This window comes from Pezoporus flaviventris, unplaced genomic scaffold, assembly GCF_033815535.1.
Source record: "Pezoporus flaviventris isolate CSIRO_AGI_PZ_B2104156 unplaced genomic scaffold, CSIRO_AGI_Pfla_v1 ptg000007l, whole genome shotgun sequence".
Lineage (NCBI taxonomy): Eukaryota > Metazoa > Chordata > Aves > Psittaciformes > Psittacidae > Pezoporus > Pezoporus flaviventris.
Genome location: NW_026892555.1, coordinates 12,823,146 through 12,840,719, shown reverse-complemented (window position 1 = coordinate 12,840,719; position 17,574 = coordinate 12,823,146). Strand labels below are relative to the sequence as shown.

Below are 17,574 nucleotides of genomic sequence, written 5' to 3'. Positions count from 1 at the left end.
ACTTCAGTACAAATCAGCTGAGCAGCCCTGCACTAAAGCCTAGATGATCACCAGTGAAAGCAAGCAACTGGCAGTCAGGTGTTGAAGACATGAAATATAGATCTTTCACATCACTATTAAACACACTCTGCAACTACGCCAGAAGATAAAAATAGAAATATATTTGGTTTCCAAACAATTTTTTTATTGTTATATAAAGATCAAAAGCAATGGATGCTATCTTTCTGATTATCTAAAATGCGTTTGCTCAGTGATCAGCAGCCCTGATTGTGGTTGTCATTAAACACCAATTCCCGTGAAAGAGGACACAGATACATTACTAGGAACACAACAAACTTTGGCCACAGTAAACAATTTTGTAATTAAAATTCACAAGCCATCCTTAGAGACAGGCATTGCACATGAAACCCTTTCACTTCAGTTATATTAACCAGCCCTAAGTCAACGACCACAGGTTTCATTTTTCCTGCCAAAGGGAACAGACACACAAGTCAAGCCTACTTTTTCTTTAAAGAAAAAAATTACTAGTTTTCCATTTAATGTATTTTTCCATTCGGACTCTGCCCGAGCTCACAAACCCCTATCCTGCCCCAGAACACAAACAACAGTCTTCCCTGTGGCATGTTCTTGCTTTCCTCCAAATCAAAAAGGAGGCTGCAGAACAAAACCAGAGGACTCGGCGACAGCACATCTGGCTGAACACCTGCTCTCCTCTGCCCGGCCCTCCCCGCCGTCAGATGTCTGCCGTCTGCTGTTCGCAAACCAGCATGACCTCAGGAGCCGCACAAATCCCAGCAGCGTTTCTCAGCAGCGCCTCTCGAAAGCATTCATCAAGTTTCTAGAAATCGCTTCAATAGCTACCAAAATAAAACCAGGACTCTTAAACCCACCGGGAAGCTTCTCCGAGCTCTTCAGGGAAAGTGTGTGAAGTGCAAAACATGACAAATGCTATGGACGTGCTCTGAGAGCAGTCTCTGAGAGACTGACAGCACTCAGTCCTAAAATAAGGCAGATTTTCCATAGTCACATGCACACAGAGCAAAAGTTTAAGTAAATAGGAGACCTATAGGTGAGTCCCAAAGGTCAACTGACCCAGGCTCGGCGAGTTATTTCTTCCCCTCTATATCCTAGAGGGAAAAGGAACAAGCAAACTACTGTTTCGGAGTAGGAGTGGTTTCTAAGTACACTATATAACATAAGGGTATTGTGATGTACAATTTATGTCTGTTACTGTACCTGAGATCGGGCCCTCATCCCATTCTTCAGATCTCCTAAATCGATTTGCTGTAAATCCCATGCAGACATTTACTCCAAAGGCAAAAGCAAATAAAGATACAACCTGCAAAAGTAAAACAGCAAAGTAAGCAAACAGTGCAAAGCGCAGTGCTTGCGTGCTAAGAGCACTACGGTTAAAGGGGCAGAGATGGTCCTCTGTACATTGGAGCTCCCCAGCACTGCAGTTCCCATCACTGGAGCAGCAGCTGACAGCGTCACCCTTGGAGAGTAACACGAACCAGGAGGGCTTTATGAATAAAACATCTCTTGCTGAGGCTGAAACGCTCCTTTTTGTAGGAACTTATTCAGGAGAGCAGGGCTACTCCTCCTCTGAAAGCAAACACGCTGCTCTCCTCCCTACCTGGCGCGGGCGGACGCAGCCCTCCCCAGCCATGCCAGAGCCTGCTTGAAGAGCCTGCGCGCACCCTCGCCTTTTCCTTACGGGGAGCGCAGAGCTCTGTTTGCTCGGGGAGTTGGGGCTATTAGCTACAAGTAATCCCACCTGGTGAGGTTGACAGGCTCGTGTGATTTGTCCAGGGGGTGATTTCATCATGTTTCACTCACAAATCGCAGCTCCGAGTGCGAGGAGCTCCAGGCATCATCCCTCACTGCGCCCTCCCCCAAACACACACACACGCACACACACATACGCTTTTATGTGGTTTCCTCTGGCAAAGCAGGGCTGTCTTGTGTTGCTGCGGCCAAGAGCTGTTCCTGCTCATTTTATTCTCCTCGCAAAAGTAACATGACTAAAAGAGAAACCAAATGCATCTCCATCTGGCTCAGAGAAGAAAAAGTGGAGGGGGAGAGGCTCACTGAGAGCTGAGAACTTAAAATACCCTGGTGCCACTCTCAAACGTCACCCGGTGTTGCAGTGTGGTGGGATCGGTGCTCCCTGTGGGTTTGGGGAGCTTGGGCACCCGTTTCATTCTCCATGGGTACTCCTGAAGTTTCCAACTGTGTTGCAGAGCAAAGTTTCCGCCAAACAGGGGACACCTTCAGAGCAGGGGTGTATTTTTCAATGCTGTTCTCCCGTGCTTCTGTGGCAGTGCAAGGCTTGGATTGATGGAAGCACAAGCAACTTTATCTGAATAGCTGGAAACCATAGACTTCCAGAAAGGAAGGGAAGTGACATGTTCCTTCTGCTCCACATTTTCCCATTTTCATCAACAACAGAAAGCTCGGCTGTTTGGATAAACACTTCTATTTACAAAGCAAATGATAACGCTGAGCAGAATTACAGTTCAGATCAGTGACTTATATATTATCTGCCAAGGCAAATTACTTACCAGTGTAGTTTGGCACTTTTTTCTCTGATGAAAGTTTCTTTCATTTAAGTGTTTACTAACAATCACATTTAAAGGGACAGAGTCTAGATTTGTAAGCCCTCAGAAGGTCTAGCGGAAGGTATCCCCCTCATGGCGGGGGGGGGGAACTAGATGACCTTTAAGGTCCCTTTCAACCCAAACCTTTCTATGACTCTAGGATCTTACGATTCTATGGTCTGAGCTTCCCTTGGGACCTGTCCCATGTTCTATACTGGAATGAAGAGAAACACAGGTTTGTTTTCTTTAACCTATCTTGCAATATTAAACACATATAACTTTGAGGTTTGTTTAGAGGCACCTTTTACCTGCTGCAATATCTCTCCTTCCTCACTGTGTAGCTTTACAGAGCAGAGGCTAAAAAGCCCCCATTTTCCTACCAACATCTTACCAGCCCACCAGCCCTTGCTAAGAGCTGACCCTTTTTCAAGCAGTTTCCAACTCAAGTGGCTCCATTGTGCAGCTGCATCTTTGCACTGCAAGGCTCCCGTAAATGTAATTAGCCTGGAAAGACCTACATCTTAGCTTAGAGAAGAGTAAGAACATCATGCTCCTCTCCCTTGCACAGACCGGGGCTGTGAAGTCAAGACCCATCTTCTAATGGTCACTCCATCACTAGCTGGGGTGGGAATTAAATAGGTTGCAATAGGCAATATTTTTCTAGTAAAAAAATATGTGCATAGAGGTCTAGAGAAAAGTAATCACCAAAGTTTTTACTAGCTGTTCTGATAAAACTCTTCGCTGTTAGACTCTGGTACATCCTATGATTAAACAACTTCACACCTAAACACTAGGTAAGTACAGCAGTGTGTGACAGCAGCAGAAGGGAAACCAAAAGTGTCACAAACAAAATCACTCAATGGTATTGCCTACATAGCTAATGGAATTCATGATTCCACAGGCAAAACATGGGAATCAGCAGCCCAAAGCTCTCCTCTGTCCTGGGACCTTCGGGTCACTGAGTGACCCAGGCAAAACACAGTTGAATTTTCAAATCTGGTTGCCAGTTTTGAGTGCCCAAGCCAATACGTCCATTCAGAGGTGCTGAGCCCTTGCTGTTCCTGCAACTCTTCCTTACACACAGGTGCTCTGTTCTTTTGAAAGGAAGTTCCTACATAAGTTAAAAATGGCCACCCAGAAAATTAAAGCAAGAAAGAAACCCCCAAAATACAGCAGCATGGATGACTTCTACTGATGTGAAAATACATATTTCATTTTTCCATTCATGTAACCTCTCTGGACCTCTTAAACAGCACAATTCTACATAAGTGGAGGAGCTTGTTTTATGTTTCCTGGCCCATGTTGCAAGTATATTACATTAATTAACTTCCTTTGTAATATCCTTTAGAACTATAGATGATGCTGACTCTGAAACTGCTAATCTTTTTCATATGTGTTATGTAAGACACATTTTTCAGTAGCTCTGAACTGACCGCATACCCAGATGCACAATCATCTTTCTGTCACAAGGGTTCTGCCTGGAGCCACCCCGTAGATGCACAAGGAACCTATTAGAATAAACAAAGCCTAATGATTTTGTTCAGGCAAAATTTCACTGCTGGGATCACTGGCAATTAACTTTTTAAGCAATTACTTGCTATTTTACTCATCAGAACAGGAAAGACTTCAGCTGAAATAATGTATTCTCTGCCCAAGAATGCAGCAGTTCAGTGCAAGTTTTAGGGCATAAATGAAACACATTAAAAAGGAATTTTAACCAGACCAACGGAATATGAAATACCCTTCATCAGTCATTGTGCTTAAGAGTTGGTCTTTGGCTTTTATGGCTTATATGATCATACTGATTATTAATTCGGGATGCAAAACTTCCAACCAACCACTAGGTGACACTTTACATGAGAAGTTTATCCTGTAACACTTCCACAGTTACAAGCATTCATAGGATCGTAAAATCGTTTAGATTGGAAAATACCTGTAAGATCATCAAGTCCAAAAGTTGACATAACACTGCCAAGTACACCACTAAACCATGTCCAGAGCCTTCACCAGCTCCATTGCCTTTCTCTGGCCCTGCTCCAGCACCTCAATGTCTCTCTTGAGCGAGAGGCCCAGCACTGAATACAGGATTCAAGGTGCAGCCTCACCAGTGCCCAGTACAGAGGGACGATCACTGCCTCGGCCCTGCTGGCCACACTATTTCTGATGCATCCAGGATGCTGTTGGCCTTCTTGGCTGCATGGGCACAAGCTGCTCGTGTTCAGCTGTGCACCCCCACATCCTTTTCTGCCCAGAAGTTTTCCAGCCACTTTTCCCCAAGGCTGGCATGTTGCAGAGGGTTGTTGTGGCCCAAGTGCAGGACCCAGCACTTTGCCTTGTTGAACCCATAGAACTGGCCTCAGCCCATAGATCCATCCTGTCCAGATCCCTCTACAGAGCCTTCCTATCCTTCAGCAAATCAACAGTCCCACCCGGCTTGGTGTTACCTGCAAACTGATTGAAGGTGCACTTGATCCCCTTGTTCGGATCATTGATAAAGACATTAAACAGAACTGGCCCCAGTACTGAGCCCTGGGGATCACCACTTGTGACCAGCCACCAGCTGAGTTTAACTCCATTCACCACCATTCTTTGGGCCTGGCCATCCAGCGGGTTTTTTACCCAGCAAACAGTACACCCATCAATCCATGACTGGCCAGTTTCTTCAGGAGAATGCTGTAGGAAATGGTGTCAAAGGCTCTTCCACACAGTTAATATAAGAGAAGCAATATTTACAGTCTGATTAAAACTACTTTTTGTTAATCATTTCTTTTTAATTGAGACAAGAAAATGCAGAGAAATTAAGTATACTGGCTGAATCAGAGGCTGGGGAAGGAGTGGGCTTTAAAGAAATGGGCCTTTTCACCTGCTTGTCTCCACATTGCACTGGGTGCTGGATGCAGCCACATCAGGTGACTGGGCAACTAGGGTGAAAGCCTCCAGTATGCCTGACAGCAGCATGAAAGACAGAAAGGTGAAGGACTTCTCCAAAGTGACCCAGAGCTCTCGCCACCCACCATCTCCCCCTAGAAGGCAGCTTCCACATGTAGTTGTGGCCAAGGAAAACAGTTGGGTACATGAAATAGCAACTCAGAGAACAAAACCTTCTGATAAACTATAGAAATTCAAGCAGTGCCAACATCAAGCTTCCCCAGATACAAGCTCTATGAAACCAAATAAACCTCCAGCAGCCAAAGTGAATATGGGAAGATGTGAGTACCTCACTGAAAACACCCTGAGCGTTCTTAGCAAACCCAAAGAGGCACAACATAGCAAGAAGAGCCAATTTGGTGTATAAAGGACTTTTAACTTGTTTTTTAGACTTCATATATCAATAGCTCAAAACCAAATATCTTTGGCTCTCAGCTAGTGCAGTGACTGATAAACAAGATAGAGAAGGAAGTGAAGGCAAGTATGTGAGTGCAAGGACAGCAAAACCAGCCAGGTTGACAAAAAGAGGGGCAAGGTGGGTAAGATTCAGTGCAGGAGGGTGATGATCTGGGATGAGCAGTCTCTCAGCAGAGATCAGCCCAGGATCCAGGCTACAGCCACATAGAGGAGTCCAGAAACATGATTTCACAACCCATGTATGCAAGACACCGGAGTTGCTGAATGACAAAGGAACTGTATCTGCTCAGCTTGTAAGGGCAGCACTGAAGACCCCAAAAGAGGGTCATTGAGAAGTCCTTTTTTACCTGATGGAGGCAAAACACTCCAGCAAGTGCTAGACAGCAAATGGCTTGGGAGCAAAAAGTTATGATCTGGTCACAAAGGGTAGGAGAGGACACAGCTGTTCACATGGATGCATTAAGGGATAAGCAGGATATAGAGGAAAAGAAGCTGCTAGCATAGGCAAGGGTCAGCCTGTCCCTTCCTTGGCCTGCAGGACATGTTGTGAGAGTTGCAGCAGCTTCGGCAAGTATTTTTTGTTCTTAGACACATAAAAGCTACGTTTTGTACCTTTTATAATTATCCCCTGGCAGGGGGCACAGGACTGACTGCACCACCATAGCCACTGCTACCCCGTGAGACTGGGAACACCCACAAACCAGGCTGTGCTCATGAAAGTACACCCTTCTCATCACGGAGCCTGAACACACCACCTGTCAGCACCCTGAGGCTTGAGGAACAGTCACCAGCTATCTGTCTGCTCATCACCACCCTGAAGGGAAAGGTATGCAAACCGTAAGGCCTGGTGCGCAGGAGTGTGCTGAGAATAGCTTTCTTAGCCAGAAGGATCCATAAAGGGGTGCCAGACCCTCGGGGACTTCGACAGACAAATTAAAGTCTTCAACATTGCAGTTTGTTTCAGCCCAGCCCCCGAGGCACAAAGTGCCACAGGCACCTCTATGCCCATCAGCATTTCTGAGCAGCCTATATAACACCTGCAGGGCTCACAGGGCTCACAGAACTCACTGAGGACAACCAGCAAAGCACGTCGCATCCTTCCTTTCCTCACCCTTGTCACATCCCTTTCCTCACTCTCCTGTAAGTACTCTCCCAAGACGGCTGGCAAACCATGTTCTGCACAAAACACAGGTATATTTGGTGTATTGAGTGCGTGCCTGTCCGAAACGGAGCCTACATGCTCTGCCTACCTGGAGAGAGGAGGAACCGCCAGACAAGGGAGTACCTGAGTGCCAGCCTCTGCTTTACCCTTTTATATGTACTGTGATGAGGCCTGAGACCCAATACCCTAGTGAATAAAAGGGCAGCATAATGGAGTGGAGAAATAAATTCTCCCCCACCCCACCTCAGATACAACGGTTTCAGTGGCTAAATGAGGGCTGTGGATTTGGTGATAGCACTGCGGCTCCTGAACCTGCCTCTGAAGCCTGCGGGGGGCCTTGGCTCAAGTGCACCCTACACACACAGTCACCATTTGTGCCTGCACGCAAGCAGAGCAAGGTTTATCAGTGAGATCACATCTTTTATCAGATGTCTTTATCTCCTGATAACGAAGTTTTCAGTGACCTGAAGAAAGCTCTATGTGCCTGAATGCTCGTCTTTCTCCTCCCAGCAGTACTACAGCTGACAGACCAACCACTCCAACGCAGGGTATTACACCTCTCCATGTGAACTGCACATGTCAGCAACAGTATTAACACTAGTTCAATATGTATACCTTCTTTTCCTTCAAAGAAACAAATATTTCCCATTTCAGTTTCTGGACAACATTATTAATATGAAGCAGCAAAAGTGCTTCATTAAAATGCACTGAGCTCAGAACTATATTTCTTAAGATAATCGTATATAAAAATTCTAGCATGATGCAGAATAAAAACTGTTCCATAATGAAAAATCAGTTCTGCATGGAGTGGGTGAATGGGTGAAACATGAAGCCAAAAAGCCCATATATGTTTTTAATGCAGCCCATGCAAGGCTAGATATGTCTTCACATCCTCATCCTTGCTTTCCATTGCTTGAGATGGTGACAGGTGTCACAGGTGCTCATCAACAGATTTACTGTAGGTTTCAGTGGTGTGAAAATCCCCCCACCTACCCCTTGACAGTAATCTTGCATGGTACCTTGAATGTGCCACACACATTCACTGTTAATTCATTTGAGTTTTACAAGCGATACAACCTATTCCATCCCACAAAAACCTTAGCCCTTTAGAAACAATGAGTTAAAGCTGGAAGAGAAAACCAACAACTAAACCCAAACAAAATCAAAAAAATGAGTAAGAAACTACTTAAAGATGCAACAAAGCAGGTTTTCTAGACTTGGAATCATAGAATCATACTTAGAATCATAAAATAGGGTTGGAAAGGACCTTAAGATCATCCAGTTCCAACCCTCCTGCCATGGGCAGGGACACCTCGCACTAAACCATATCACACAAGGCCTCGTCCAACCTGGCCTTGAACACCACCAGGGATGGAGCATTCACGACTTCCTTGGGCAACCCATTCCAGTGCCTCAGCACTCTCACAGTAAAGAACTTCTTCCTTATATCCAATCTAAACTTCCCCTGTTTAAGTTTTAACCCGTTACCCCTTGTCCTGTCACTACAGTCCCTGAATTCAAATTATATTCCTAGCTTCATTCACTAACTTGTATGTACATCCTTCACCATGTTTGAGCCTTTCTCAGTAGACTATTAGCTTTGAATCTCCTGGGTATATAAAACTTCTTGGGGGGACTTCCTCAATAACCCTGTCACATACCTCTCCTGCTTAATCACTTTTACCCTCAGCTCAAGCTCAATTTTGGCACACTTTTCAAGCTCAAGGCTTGGATATGATTAAAAAAATTCCAAGTGCTAATCTCACCCCTACAAGTAAAATGTGGATATAATTAATGCTGGTTTGTTGACTTTGAGTTTGTTTTCTTTGCGAAACAAGAGTTCCTGTTTGTTTGTTTGAAATACCTTCTTTTTTACATGTTTTTGGCCCTTGGAGCACAAAAGAAGTATTATAATCAACAGTTTTCTTCTTGTTAATCTAAAAAAAACCCAACCCACTGACATTTTCTAAATAGCAAAATCCGATTTGATTTCAGTGTAAAGAGATATGTCCCTAAGAATATTGTTCTCAGCTTGCCTGCAGCTGAGGCTGTGGACATTCGTGGTCTGGAGCACCAATGCTTCTTCTGGGGAAAAAGTGAAGTGTGGTCAGGCTGGAAACAGAGGGCTCCTCCACAACAAACAGGGACATGCTTTCATATGGGCACATTTTCCTTCTGTTTCTATGCATAAAGAGGCATCTCAAGACTGAAGAACTGGCTGCTGTTATAGTGACCTGTAAGTGTCTGCACCTAGGAAAGCTTTCTTTGGCAGTGTAAATGACTGCATGGACACAGAACAGGCTGTGGCAGTGTTAAGACAAAAAAAAAAAAGGCTGAGAGCCTTCTGGGGCTTGAACCTATTTCACATGAACACAAGTCCGATTCAAGTGCAGAGCTATTTGCATAAGGACTGCAAGACTGCACCACTAAATGCAATTAGTCCAGCAGAAAGGGAAGGAAATCCTCCATTAAAAAGAAATCCTGAAGAAATTGGGACAGCTGATGCAGATGGCCTCTGGAAAATAGTTATTAAAAGCTGCCTGATCAGATTCACTGAGTGGACTCATGAACATTTATATGGAGGAGAATACAATAGGAGCTGTACAGGCTGTTGCTCAAAGAAAAATGCATAGACACACCTAACGCTGTCACAACCTTAGTCCCATCTACAGCCCCTTTTCTGGGGTACTGATTTACCTCACAGTTGAAAGACATTCAATTTACACAAGCTTAAGCTACCTCCAGCTGTTAGAGGGGGGAGGTATTTGATTCACTTGGAAATAGCTGGATTTTCTGCCCTTTTCCTTCAGAACAGAAACAAAACCAGCACTAGCGTCCAGATATCAAGTGTCCACAGCAGTCCTGACAGACCAGCTAGTTCTTGCCATCACTTCCAACCCTCTCAACCTAACTAATCATTCCTAGGGCCACAGTGACAGTCAAAACAGCTTAAAAAATTCAGGTTCTGCAGTTGGATGAGGTCGCTGCTCTGGTCCTCAGCTCTGAAAGCAGCGTGCCTGTGAGATACAGGGAGCTGCCAACTGCCACTGCTTCTGAACCCTGAGCTGGGTACTGGAGATAAGCAGCATCCCATGGCCAGGGAGGAGGAGGGCAGAGCACAGACAAGCTCTTACCCCTCTCCCTGCTGCTCCCAGGGGAGCAGTGCCACGCTCAGCTCTCCCCATTTCCTAACAGGCATCTGCTGCTGCCTGTTTTAATGGCAACGCACAAAAGGTTAAAACAATTGCATGTTACTTTTGGGGTCATTTCGGACAGATGGGCCACTTTCCAAGCATCACAAATTTTCCTGAGTTGAACCGTGTCACCGCCGCTTTAGTCCAACGCCAGCTTTTTTTTCTGATTACAGCCCAGTGCAAAGATGACAAATGTAAGTACAAAGGGAAAAACATCCTGTTGGAACAGTACTCCCTGTTTGCTACGGGTGAGAAAAGTAAAAGCAACATGTCAGCAACAAAACAATGTGGTCTGTTGCTGGATTACTTCTTTTAAACCCATATTATAATGTGTAACTGAAGAAATGTCAAGCTCTGCAGGAATGCAATATACAAAAAAAGTAAAAGAAGGAAAGTGCTAAAAATCAAAAATATGCTACTCTGAGCTAGCATGGATTTGCATAAGGATTATCGGGGTTTTTATGCAAATACTTTTTTCACCTTTCAGCATAAAACTTTGGAAAGGAATAAAGAGTCATTTTTTTAACAGATTAAACAAGTAGGCTTTAGGGAAACTGGCCACTTAAATATCAGTAGATTTCTTCACTATTTTAAAGCAAATAATCTAAGCTATTTAAGGTTTATCTTTTTTTTTCATTTAGCAATACAAGACTTTCAGACAGAGTAGGCTCCTCAGCTTAATGGTTGCTGACTGCTGTAAACCAAAAGCAGTTCTGCTTTGCTCATCCATCACAGAAGGCTCCCCACCCAGTAAATCTCTTTCACAGCAGACAACCATGCAGTCAGCTTGAAATCATATTTGTTGAAGTTTCTCAGGGCAGAGGCAGATGTTCCCGGGCATCCATAGAGAGCCTGCAAAGCAGCTGGGACTATTTAATTTAGCGTCCTTTCACTGCCCCCTTTCCCAGGATGCTGCAACCAAACACCTTTGAAGGCAGCATCTGATCTAACCCTCATAGAAAGGACTTTAAACTACCATTCTGGTGAAGAGAGTGGAGACACCTTTTCCAGCCATAGTTTTGCCCTTGAAAGGAAAGCCCTCTAGTGCATGCTGTCCCTGCTCAGGTGTGCAAACTCAACATTTCGTCCTTCTGGGTGACGAGTTGACCAGCCCAGCTTCTTCTAGCCCTCTTCTTTGCCATGCTGACCATGGGAGCTTCACTGCTCAGGTTACCTACCTCCAGCTTGGTGCTGAGGGCAGGCTGGTGCTGAGGAACTCTATGATTTAATCACCTCAAACAAAACATATCAGGAAAAAGAAAACAAAAAACCCAACACTGAGAAAAAAAAGTGAGGATGGAGCAGGGGGTTGGAACTTGGTGATCTCAAAGTCCTTTCCAACCCCAACTACTGTATGATTCTATGGAAACAGGCAAGGAGCAGCGGTATCTTCAGGTGGCAGCTGAATTCAGCAGAGGAGGAGCACCACTACCCTTGGGGTGAACCAGGTTCACTTTGCACTGAGACAGAGCAGAAGCACATAGAATCATAGAATCAGCAGCTTCAGCAAATAACCCAGGTCTGATGCTGCCAGCAGCAACTGCCAGGACTGCACAGTAGTAGCTGAAGGGCACCCAGTATCCCATGATTGTCACAGCCATCTCCTGCCATCTGTGGGGAATGCTGGGCTGGCTGGGCAAAGGAATAGAAAGGCAGAAAAAGACATCTTAGTGTTGGGGGTGAACAGAGACAAAATGAATCAGAACAAAAGTTTGGAGATTCCAAAATGGAATCTTTCCTTCTTGTTGCCTTGTTGGTCCTTCTTCTTGAGGGGCGTGGGGGAAGGAAACCATGCTTGTGATCTCTGAACAATTGTAAATGTTCTGTTTCAGTTGTACTCTACCACACAAGTCCAATATAAGTTAAGAGACGTCAGAAAATTAAAGCCTATTTAGGTGCATTGACTTTATCTGGTCAGGCACAAATGACCTGAGTAATGAATCCTTTTGGACTCAGCAGCCAGCTGATATTGGAACCCTTCAGGCTGTTTCCTTTAAAGGAACTTAGAGGACTTAGATTGTGGCATCAAGGGATTTTTTGGTACACTCCTGTCGTTTACAAAGAATGTACATAAAAATGCTGCTTCCTTGAGCAGGGAAAGGAATGCTATTGTTTTGGATATGCAAGAGGCATTTAAAATCTTCTCACATTTATCCTGAAGGGCCATCATCTCCAAGGGAATTTCACCTAATTTTATAGCAGCATCCCTGTCCCACCCCAGGGGGGTGACCTTGCCCATTTGCCTCTTTTCTTCACTGCCAACTTAGCTGTGCAGCCTCAGCGTGGCAAGAAACAAAAGCAAGCATTTACAGGTGATAGCAATGGAATTATTACAAAGTGTCATTTCATCAGGACATTTTCTCCTCACCCCCTCATAGCTGCCATATTTTCATTCACAGATGCTTTGTCTTAGCCAAAATTCCTGTTGAGGGTACAAAGAGAGCCTTTGAGGAATGTCCAGAATGACTGAGGAAGTTGTAACTCTCCTAGGCTGAGCCACACACTTCCAGTATCACCTGCTGCAGGAACCAGACCACAGCTGCAAACTCACATTCTTCATTCTCCAAAGATGTCTAAGCCAAGCCTTATTTTACCTGTATACAGCTTATGAAGCATTTAAGTACTGCACTCAACATCCTTCACTGATCCTGATACAGATAAGCCTGGGCTGTCATTGGCTTATTCCCACTATCCCGCTCACATCTGAGGCCAATGCAGACATACCAAGCCACTAGCAATGATGTTACAGTTCCTGCGGTTGCAATCAGTGTTTCTGTGTCCCAGCTTTGGCTGCCCTGACACTGAATTTACCGCAGGGCTGATGCTCGCAGACCCTCTGCTGCTGCCACAACACAGGTTCCTCACCACCATCCTGTCCCTGCTCCAGTAACCCCCAACAGCCATTGGCCATCCCCCTGCTCCCCTGTCTTTGCTGGGTAAAGGTTTTCAAGCTGTCACGTTCATCAACGGCACCAGGGATGTATAGATGACTAAAAGGGTTATCCTGCCAGGGGAAATACATAACAATAGGTGAGCAAATATTCTGTAGATAGTAACTTTTACCTTGAAATTCACTTCATTGTTGTCCTGGTTTCAGAAATCGGGACAATCCTCTTTGCCTTTTCTTCCTGCTATTTGCCAAGAATGCTGGTGCATCCTGCTGCACCAGAATCTGGGCCTGCCTCAAGGACTTGCACTTACATACGGCAGTTTGGAGCAATTCTGCAGAGCTGAGCTGCTGGAGTCAACGCATTGAAAACACAGGGAGTGTGATGGGGTGACCCTAGGCTATATTCCTCCTCCTTACTTTGTTATGCTGTTTGCAAAGTGCTGAGGGAAGTGTTCAGATCCTGTCCTAGGTTTGCACAGGGCTCTGCCTAAAAGCTGGAGTGATTCCCTGTGGAAAACACTTGAAGAAGTCACATGGATTTTTCACATGGAATTTTAACAGTACACATCAGCAAAATAGTTCTCAAATGTTGATAGAGCCCATATGCATTTATTTATGTATTTAACTTTTTTGTGTGTACCCAAATGACAGCGATCCCTTCTCCTTTACTCTAAATGCAAGGAGCACAGAGTTTCATGGGGTTTGAGACAAAGGAAGTCTGTGAGATCATTTGGTCTGACACCCTGCAATCATAGTCGTCATCTCATCCGGTGATGAGCCCAAGGGAGACTGCATCCCAGCTGGACTGGGCCGGCGTGGGTGGTTCAAAAGCCCCTGTCCAGCAAGATGCAGCACAGGTCAAGGATGCCACCACCTTTGCAAGCACATGAAACCAGTCTGTGTTACTGGTGTGTCAGCAATAACAGGTTTTGATCCATTTCCATAACGGACCCATTAATCTGGTGAGGGGCCATAAACGAGCGCTTACATTCGTTGGGAATTTGGACAAGGTGGTGCTAGCCCCAGAGCAGCCTCATGCCACCACCTTTCATTCACCTCTCAGAAACACTCATTCCCTCCACTTCCAGTTGAACTGATGTCAAAGGATTACATTTGGCATCATTTAGTAAAGGCTGCTGTGCAAGTGCTGCTAGTAACAGCTATAGCTTTCAAGAATGATGCTGGCATATCTTTAGCTATCTGGCATTCTAACTCACCTGGTGTCCTTGATGCATAACTGGAAACCTCCCTGCTGCAGTCACTTTAAACTTATAGTTTAACCATTGTATTACGTTCTCTGAAATCAGGCAAGGTGTTGCAGAATATACATTGCTTCACAAATGGAGCACTCTTTTGTTTTCTTAACATCCTATAGAGGCCAGCCTCCTAGGAGAAAACTTTTTTATAGCCTTGGACTTCATGAGAAGCTCTTTCACCCACCATGCGTCCAGCGGGGAGGGCTGCAGCACTTGTGTAAGCTGTAGACAGAGCCCTGACACCACTTAGGTAATGCAGTGTTTCAAACCTGCTTTGCAACAAAAATGCCGGATTTCCTGGTGGGGATCTTTTATATCAAACAAATCAATCCCCTGTTTTGACTTGCAGAGCTCTGCATTTCCATCACTAATGTGGTGGCAATAAGAGCAGCCTGCACAGCCCTGATGCCGACAGGAAACTTGCATAGATCAGTAGTAATTTGAAGTAAATCACAATTAAAATCTAAGCAAATCAGAAGCAAAAGAGACTCAAAACAGGGACCCAGTGATTAATACTTAAAAATCAGAGCAATTAAAACCATTATGAATCCAACCAGAGGGGAACTGCAAGGCATGCAGGAGTTTTAGTAACTCCTATCAACTTGCCTCTCTAGTCAGCGCTTTACATTTGTGGCATAGGGAGTTATGAAGAAATGATAGATCCTTGAGGTGTAACTGCCCTGATTAAAGAAATCCATATATTTCCTCTGGAGGAAAAGTCTTAGGTAGAGGTGCCTGTAATGGGAGCCCTGTTTAGACAGACTGCCTTTAAGTCTTAAGCACATTAAAGTTGCCCAGGAAGCTCCAGACACTGGAAATTTTAATATAAATCAAAAGCTAAGTGATGTGGGAGCTTCAAACTCAGAATTATGTACTTGCATAATATTAGTATTGTAGGAGGAAAATACAAGCAAAACACAAGATACTTTGCTTCTGTCTGTGCCAGATGCCAATTTTAACATTCATTGCTATAAGGTAACAATATAAATGAAAGGCAGATTAGATGAAAATGGTCAAGAGAGAAGCTATATTCAGAAATCAAAACAAGCTATAAGAGGTCTAATATGGCTTTTAAAACACATTTTCTTCTTTGTGCCTTACAAATACTTTCTACTTTCCTTATGAATCAGAGCACTTCTAACATCACCCCTGAATGCACACTGAAAGGATTTCTAACTTGCCAGATCCCAATCCAAGTTGCACTTGGCAAAAACACATTCTTGCTACTTCATAGCCTGACTTTCCTTGCAATTATATTTATTTAAGGCTACTTTAACGAGCCAGAAAAACACAGGGGGTGGGAGGGGAGGGAAGATGCGCCTACCGTACCAGCGGGTCTTTTTTCTCCATGACTGAACCTTGACATGGAAACATCGCTTCTCCTTGGCCTGGCAATGGCTCCTTGCAGAGGGATGTGCTTGCCCGGGGAGGTTGCAGGCTGCCTTTGGCCCTGGCCACCCCGGGCCTGGGTTCCCGGCGCAGCACGGCTGAAGTCAGGGTGCCAGCTGCCCTGTGGGACAATGGCTCCACTGGGAGATAGCTGCGGAACAAAGGCGCTGCTTTCAGGAATGATTTGATATGCACGCATGTGACCTTTGCCTGAAATGACTCTATGGAAAGCGTCCCTGTCCTGAAGCTCTGCTTTCAAATGCAACAATCTGAGGCACTTGCTTAATCTGTCCTTTTTTTACTTTCCTTTTTCACTTTTCACCGCAGATGGCTCAGGACAGGTCATGTGCAGATAACAAGGTGGTGCTGAGCTTTTTCTGACCACTTAGTACAGCTATTCAGTAATGGATAGGATTAGTATCTTCACTTTTCAAAGTGCTTCACCAGAATCTACTAACTAGAGTGCTTTTAGCTGCTTTTAGGAATTTAACTACAAAACCAGAGTACCCTAACTTCCAATACCATATCCTGAGCCATCTTTTGAGCCACTTCCAAGCTCAGGCCACTTTTGCTAGAGTACATATACTTTTACATTTGCACATCCAGATTAAGAAGAGCAGAGCCTTTGGATTTTTAATGGATTTGAATGATTTAATTGTTGATTACAAATCTTTTTATTGCAGCTGATTTTTAAGTATTTGAAGGTTTCCTACTTGAATGGATATAAAATAGAAGCTGTCAATATATAGCACACATGGAACCCAAGTATTGCTATAGCCAGGCTGGAGGTGGGGGGGTGAAGATGGAGTTTATCATCTTTACACTGGGATATGGCAGCAAATGCTGCAGCTGTGGTGGGTGAAAGGAAGGTCCCTTTAGAGCAATTCTGTGTTAGGCCGTAAGGAAGGCCAATAGCAGTGTGTATCTTCAAGATTAGCCAAACTTTCCTTTGTAAAATCTCAATTTTTGCTGTTTATTGCTCTGACAGACTAACATTCGCACTGACATTTTTGTGCTGGAAAGAGTCATGTTTTTTAATCTATTTTTAATTTAAGGTAAAATACACTGAACATTTATCAGACTAAAAGGAAGGTTGTGTACTTTGTTATTCTAATGTTAAAGAAAGTTGTATCTGTCCTTCCCATAAACAGATCTCAGGCTTACATGCCCTAGAGAAACAGGTTGGACTTTGGGGACTAGGGAAGAATGGCCTTTGTTAAGTGAATAAGTGCATCCATCCCTACCTAATTCCAGCCAAATTTGGTCAAGTTATAAATCCTTTAGGGATCTTTGTGTATGTTCAGCACCCTGTGCAACTTGTTCACACTTAATGGTTGAGCTCTCTGAAGATCATCTTTGAGTGTCTTTGAGCCCCTTACAGACCATGAGTCACTCTGTGGGTTTATTTAAAGGGAAAAGAGTTTTAAAAGGTGCTTACAGTCACAATGGGATCCAGGAGTAGGGCCATGTCTGTTTGTGCATCACACACACCCTGCAATAGCACAGCTGCACGCAGAACTCGCATCTCTCCTGTTAAAAGCATGTGGTTTGTGCAGGCTGGGGAAGTGGATTCCTTCTCCTTAAATTAATCTAGGCCCCCAGACAAAATCAAACTCACTGAAATCTCCCCACAGACTCCCCATCCATCCTTCCTGCTCCCTACAGCCCCTTCCCTCACCATCAGTCCTTCAAGAGAAGGAACCTTTAAAAAAAGCAGGATAAAATCAAAGCTTTGAGG

The 17,574-nt window shown here is 44.5% G+C and overlaps 1 protein-coding gene across 6 annotated transcripts in view; it reads right to left on the bottom strand.

Moving 5' to 3' along the window:
- Positions 1 to 16,035, bottom strand: part of ENPP2 (ectonucleotide pyrophosphatase/phosphodiesterase 2) — a 69,558-nt gene extending 53,523 nt beyond the window's left edge. For 2 of the 6 annotated variants that reach the window (XM_061447809.1, XM_061447810.1), the window contains exons 1-2: positions 1,778 to 1,911; positions 1,237 to 1,339 (exon numbers count right to left, since the gene is read on the bottom strand). In XM_061447809.1, coding sequence (XP_061303793.1) covers positions 1,237 to 1,339; positions 1,778 to 1,828 — 154 coding nt within the window. In that variant the 5' untranslated portion in view covers positions 1,829 to 1,911. Of the gene's footprint in view, positions 1 to 1,236; positions 1,340 to 1,437; positions 1,606 to 1,636; positions 1,912 to 15,771 lie in introns of those variants that run through there. The other 4 variants (XM_061447815.1, XM_061447813.1, XM_061447811.1 and 1 more) reach the window with 4 other exon arrangements.
- Positions 16,036 to 17,574: the final 1,539 nt, after the last annotated feature.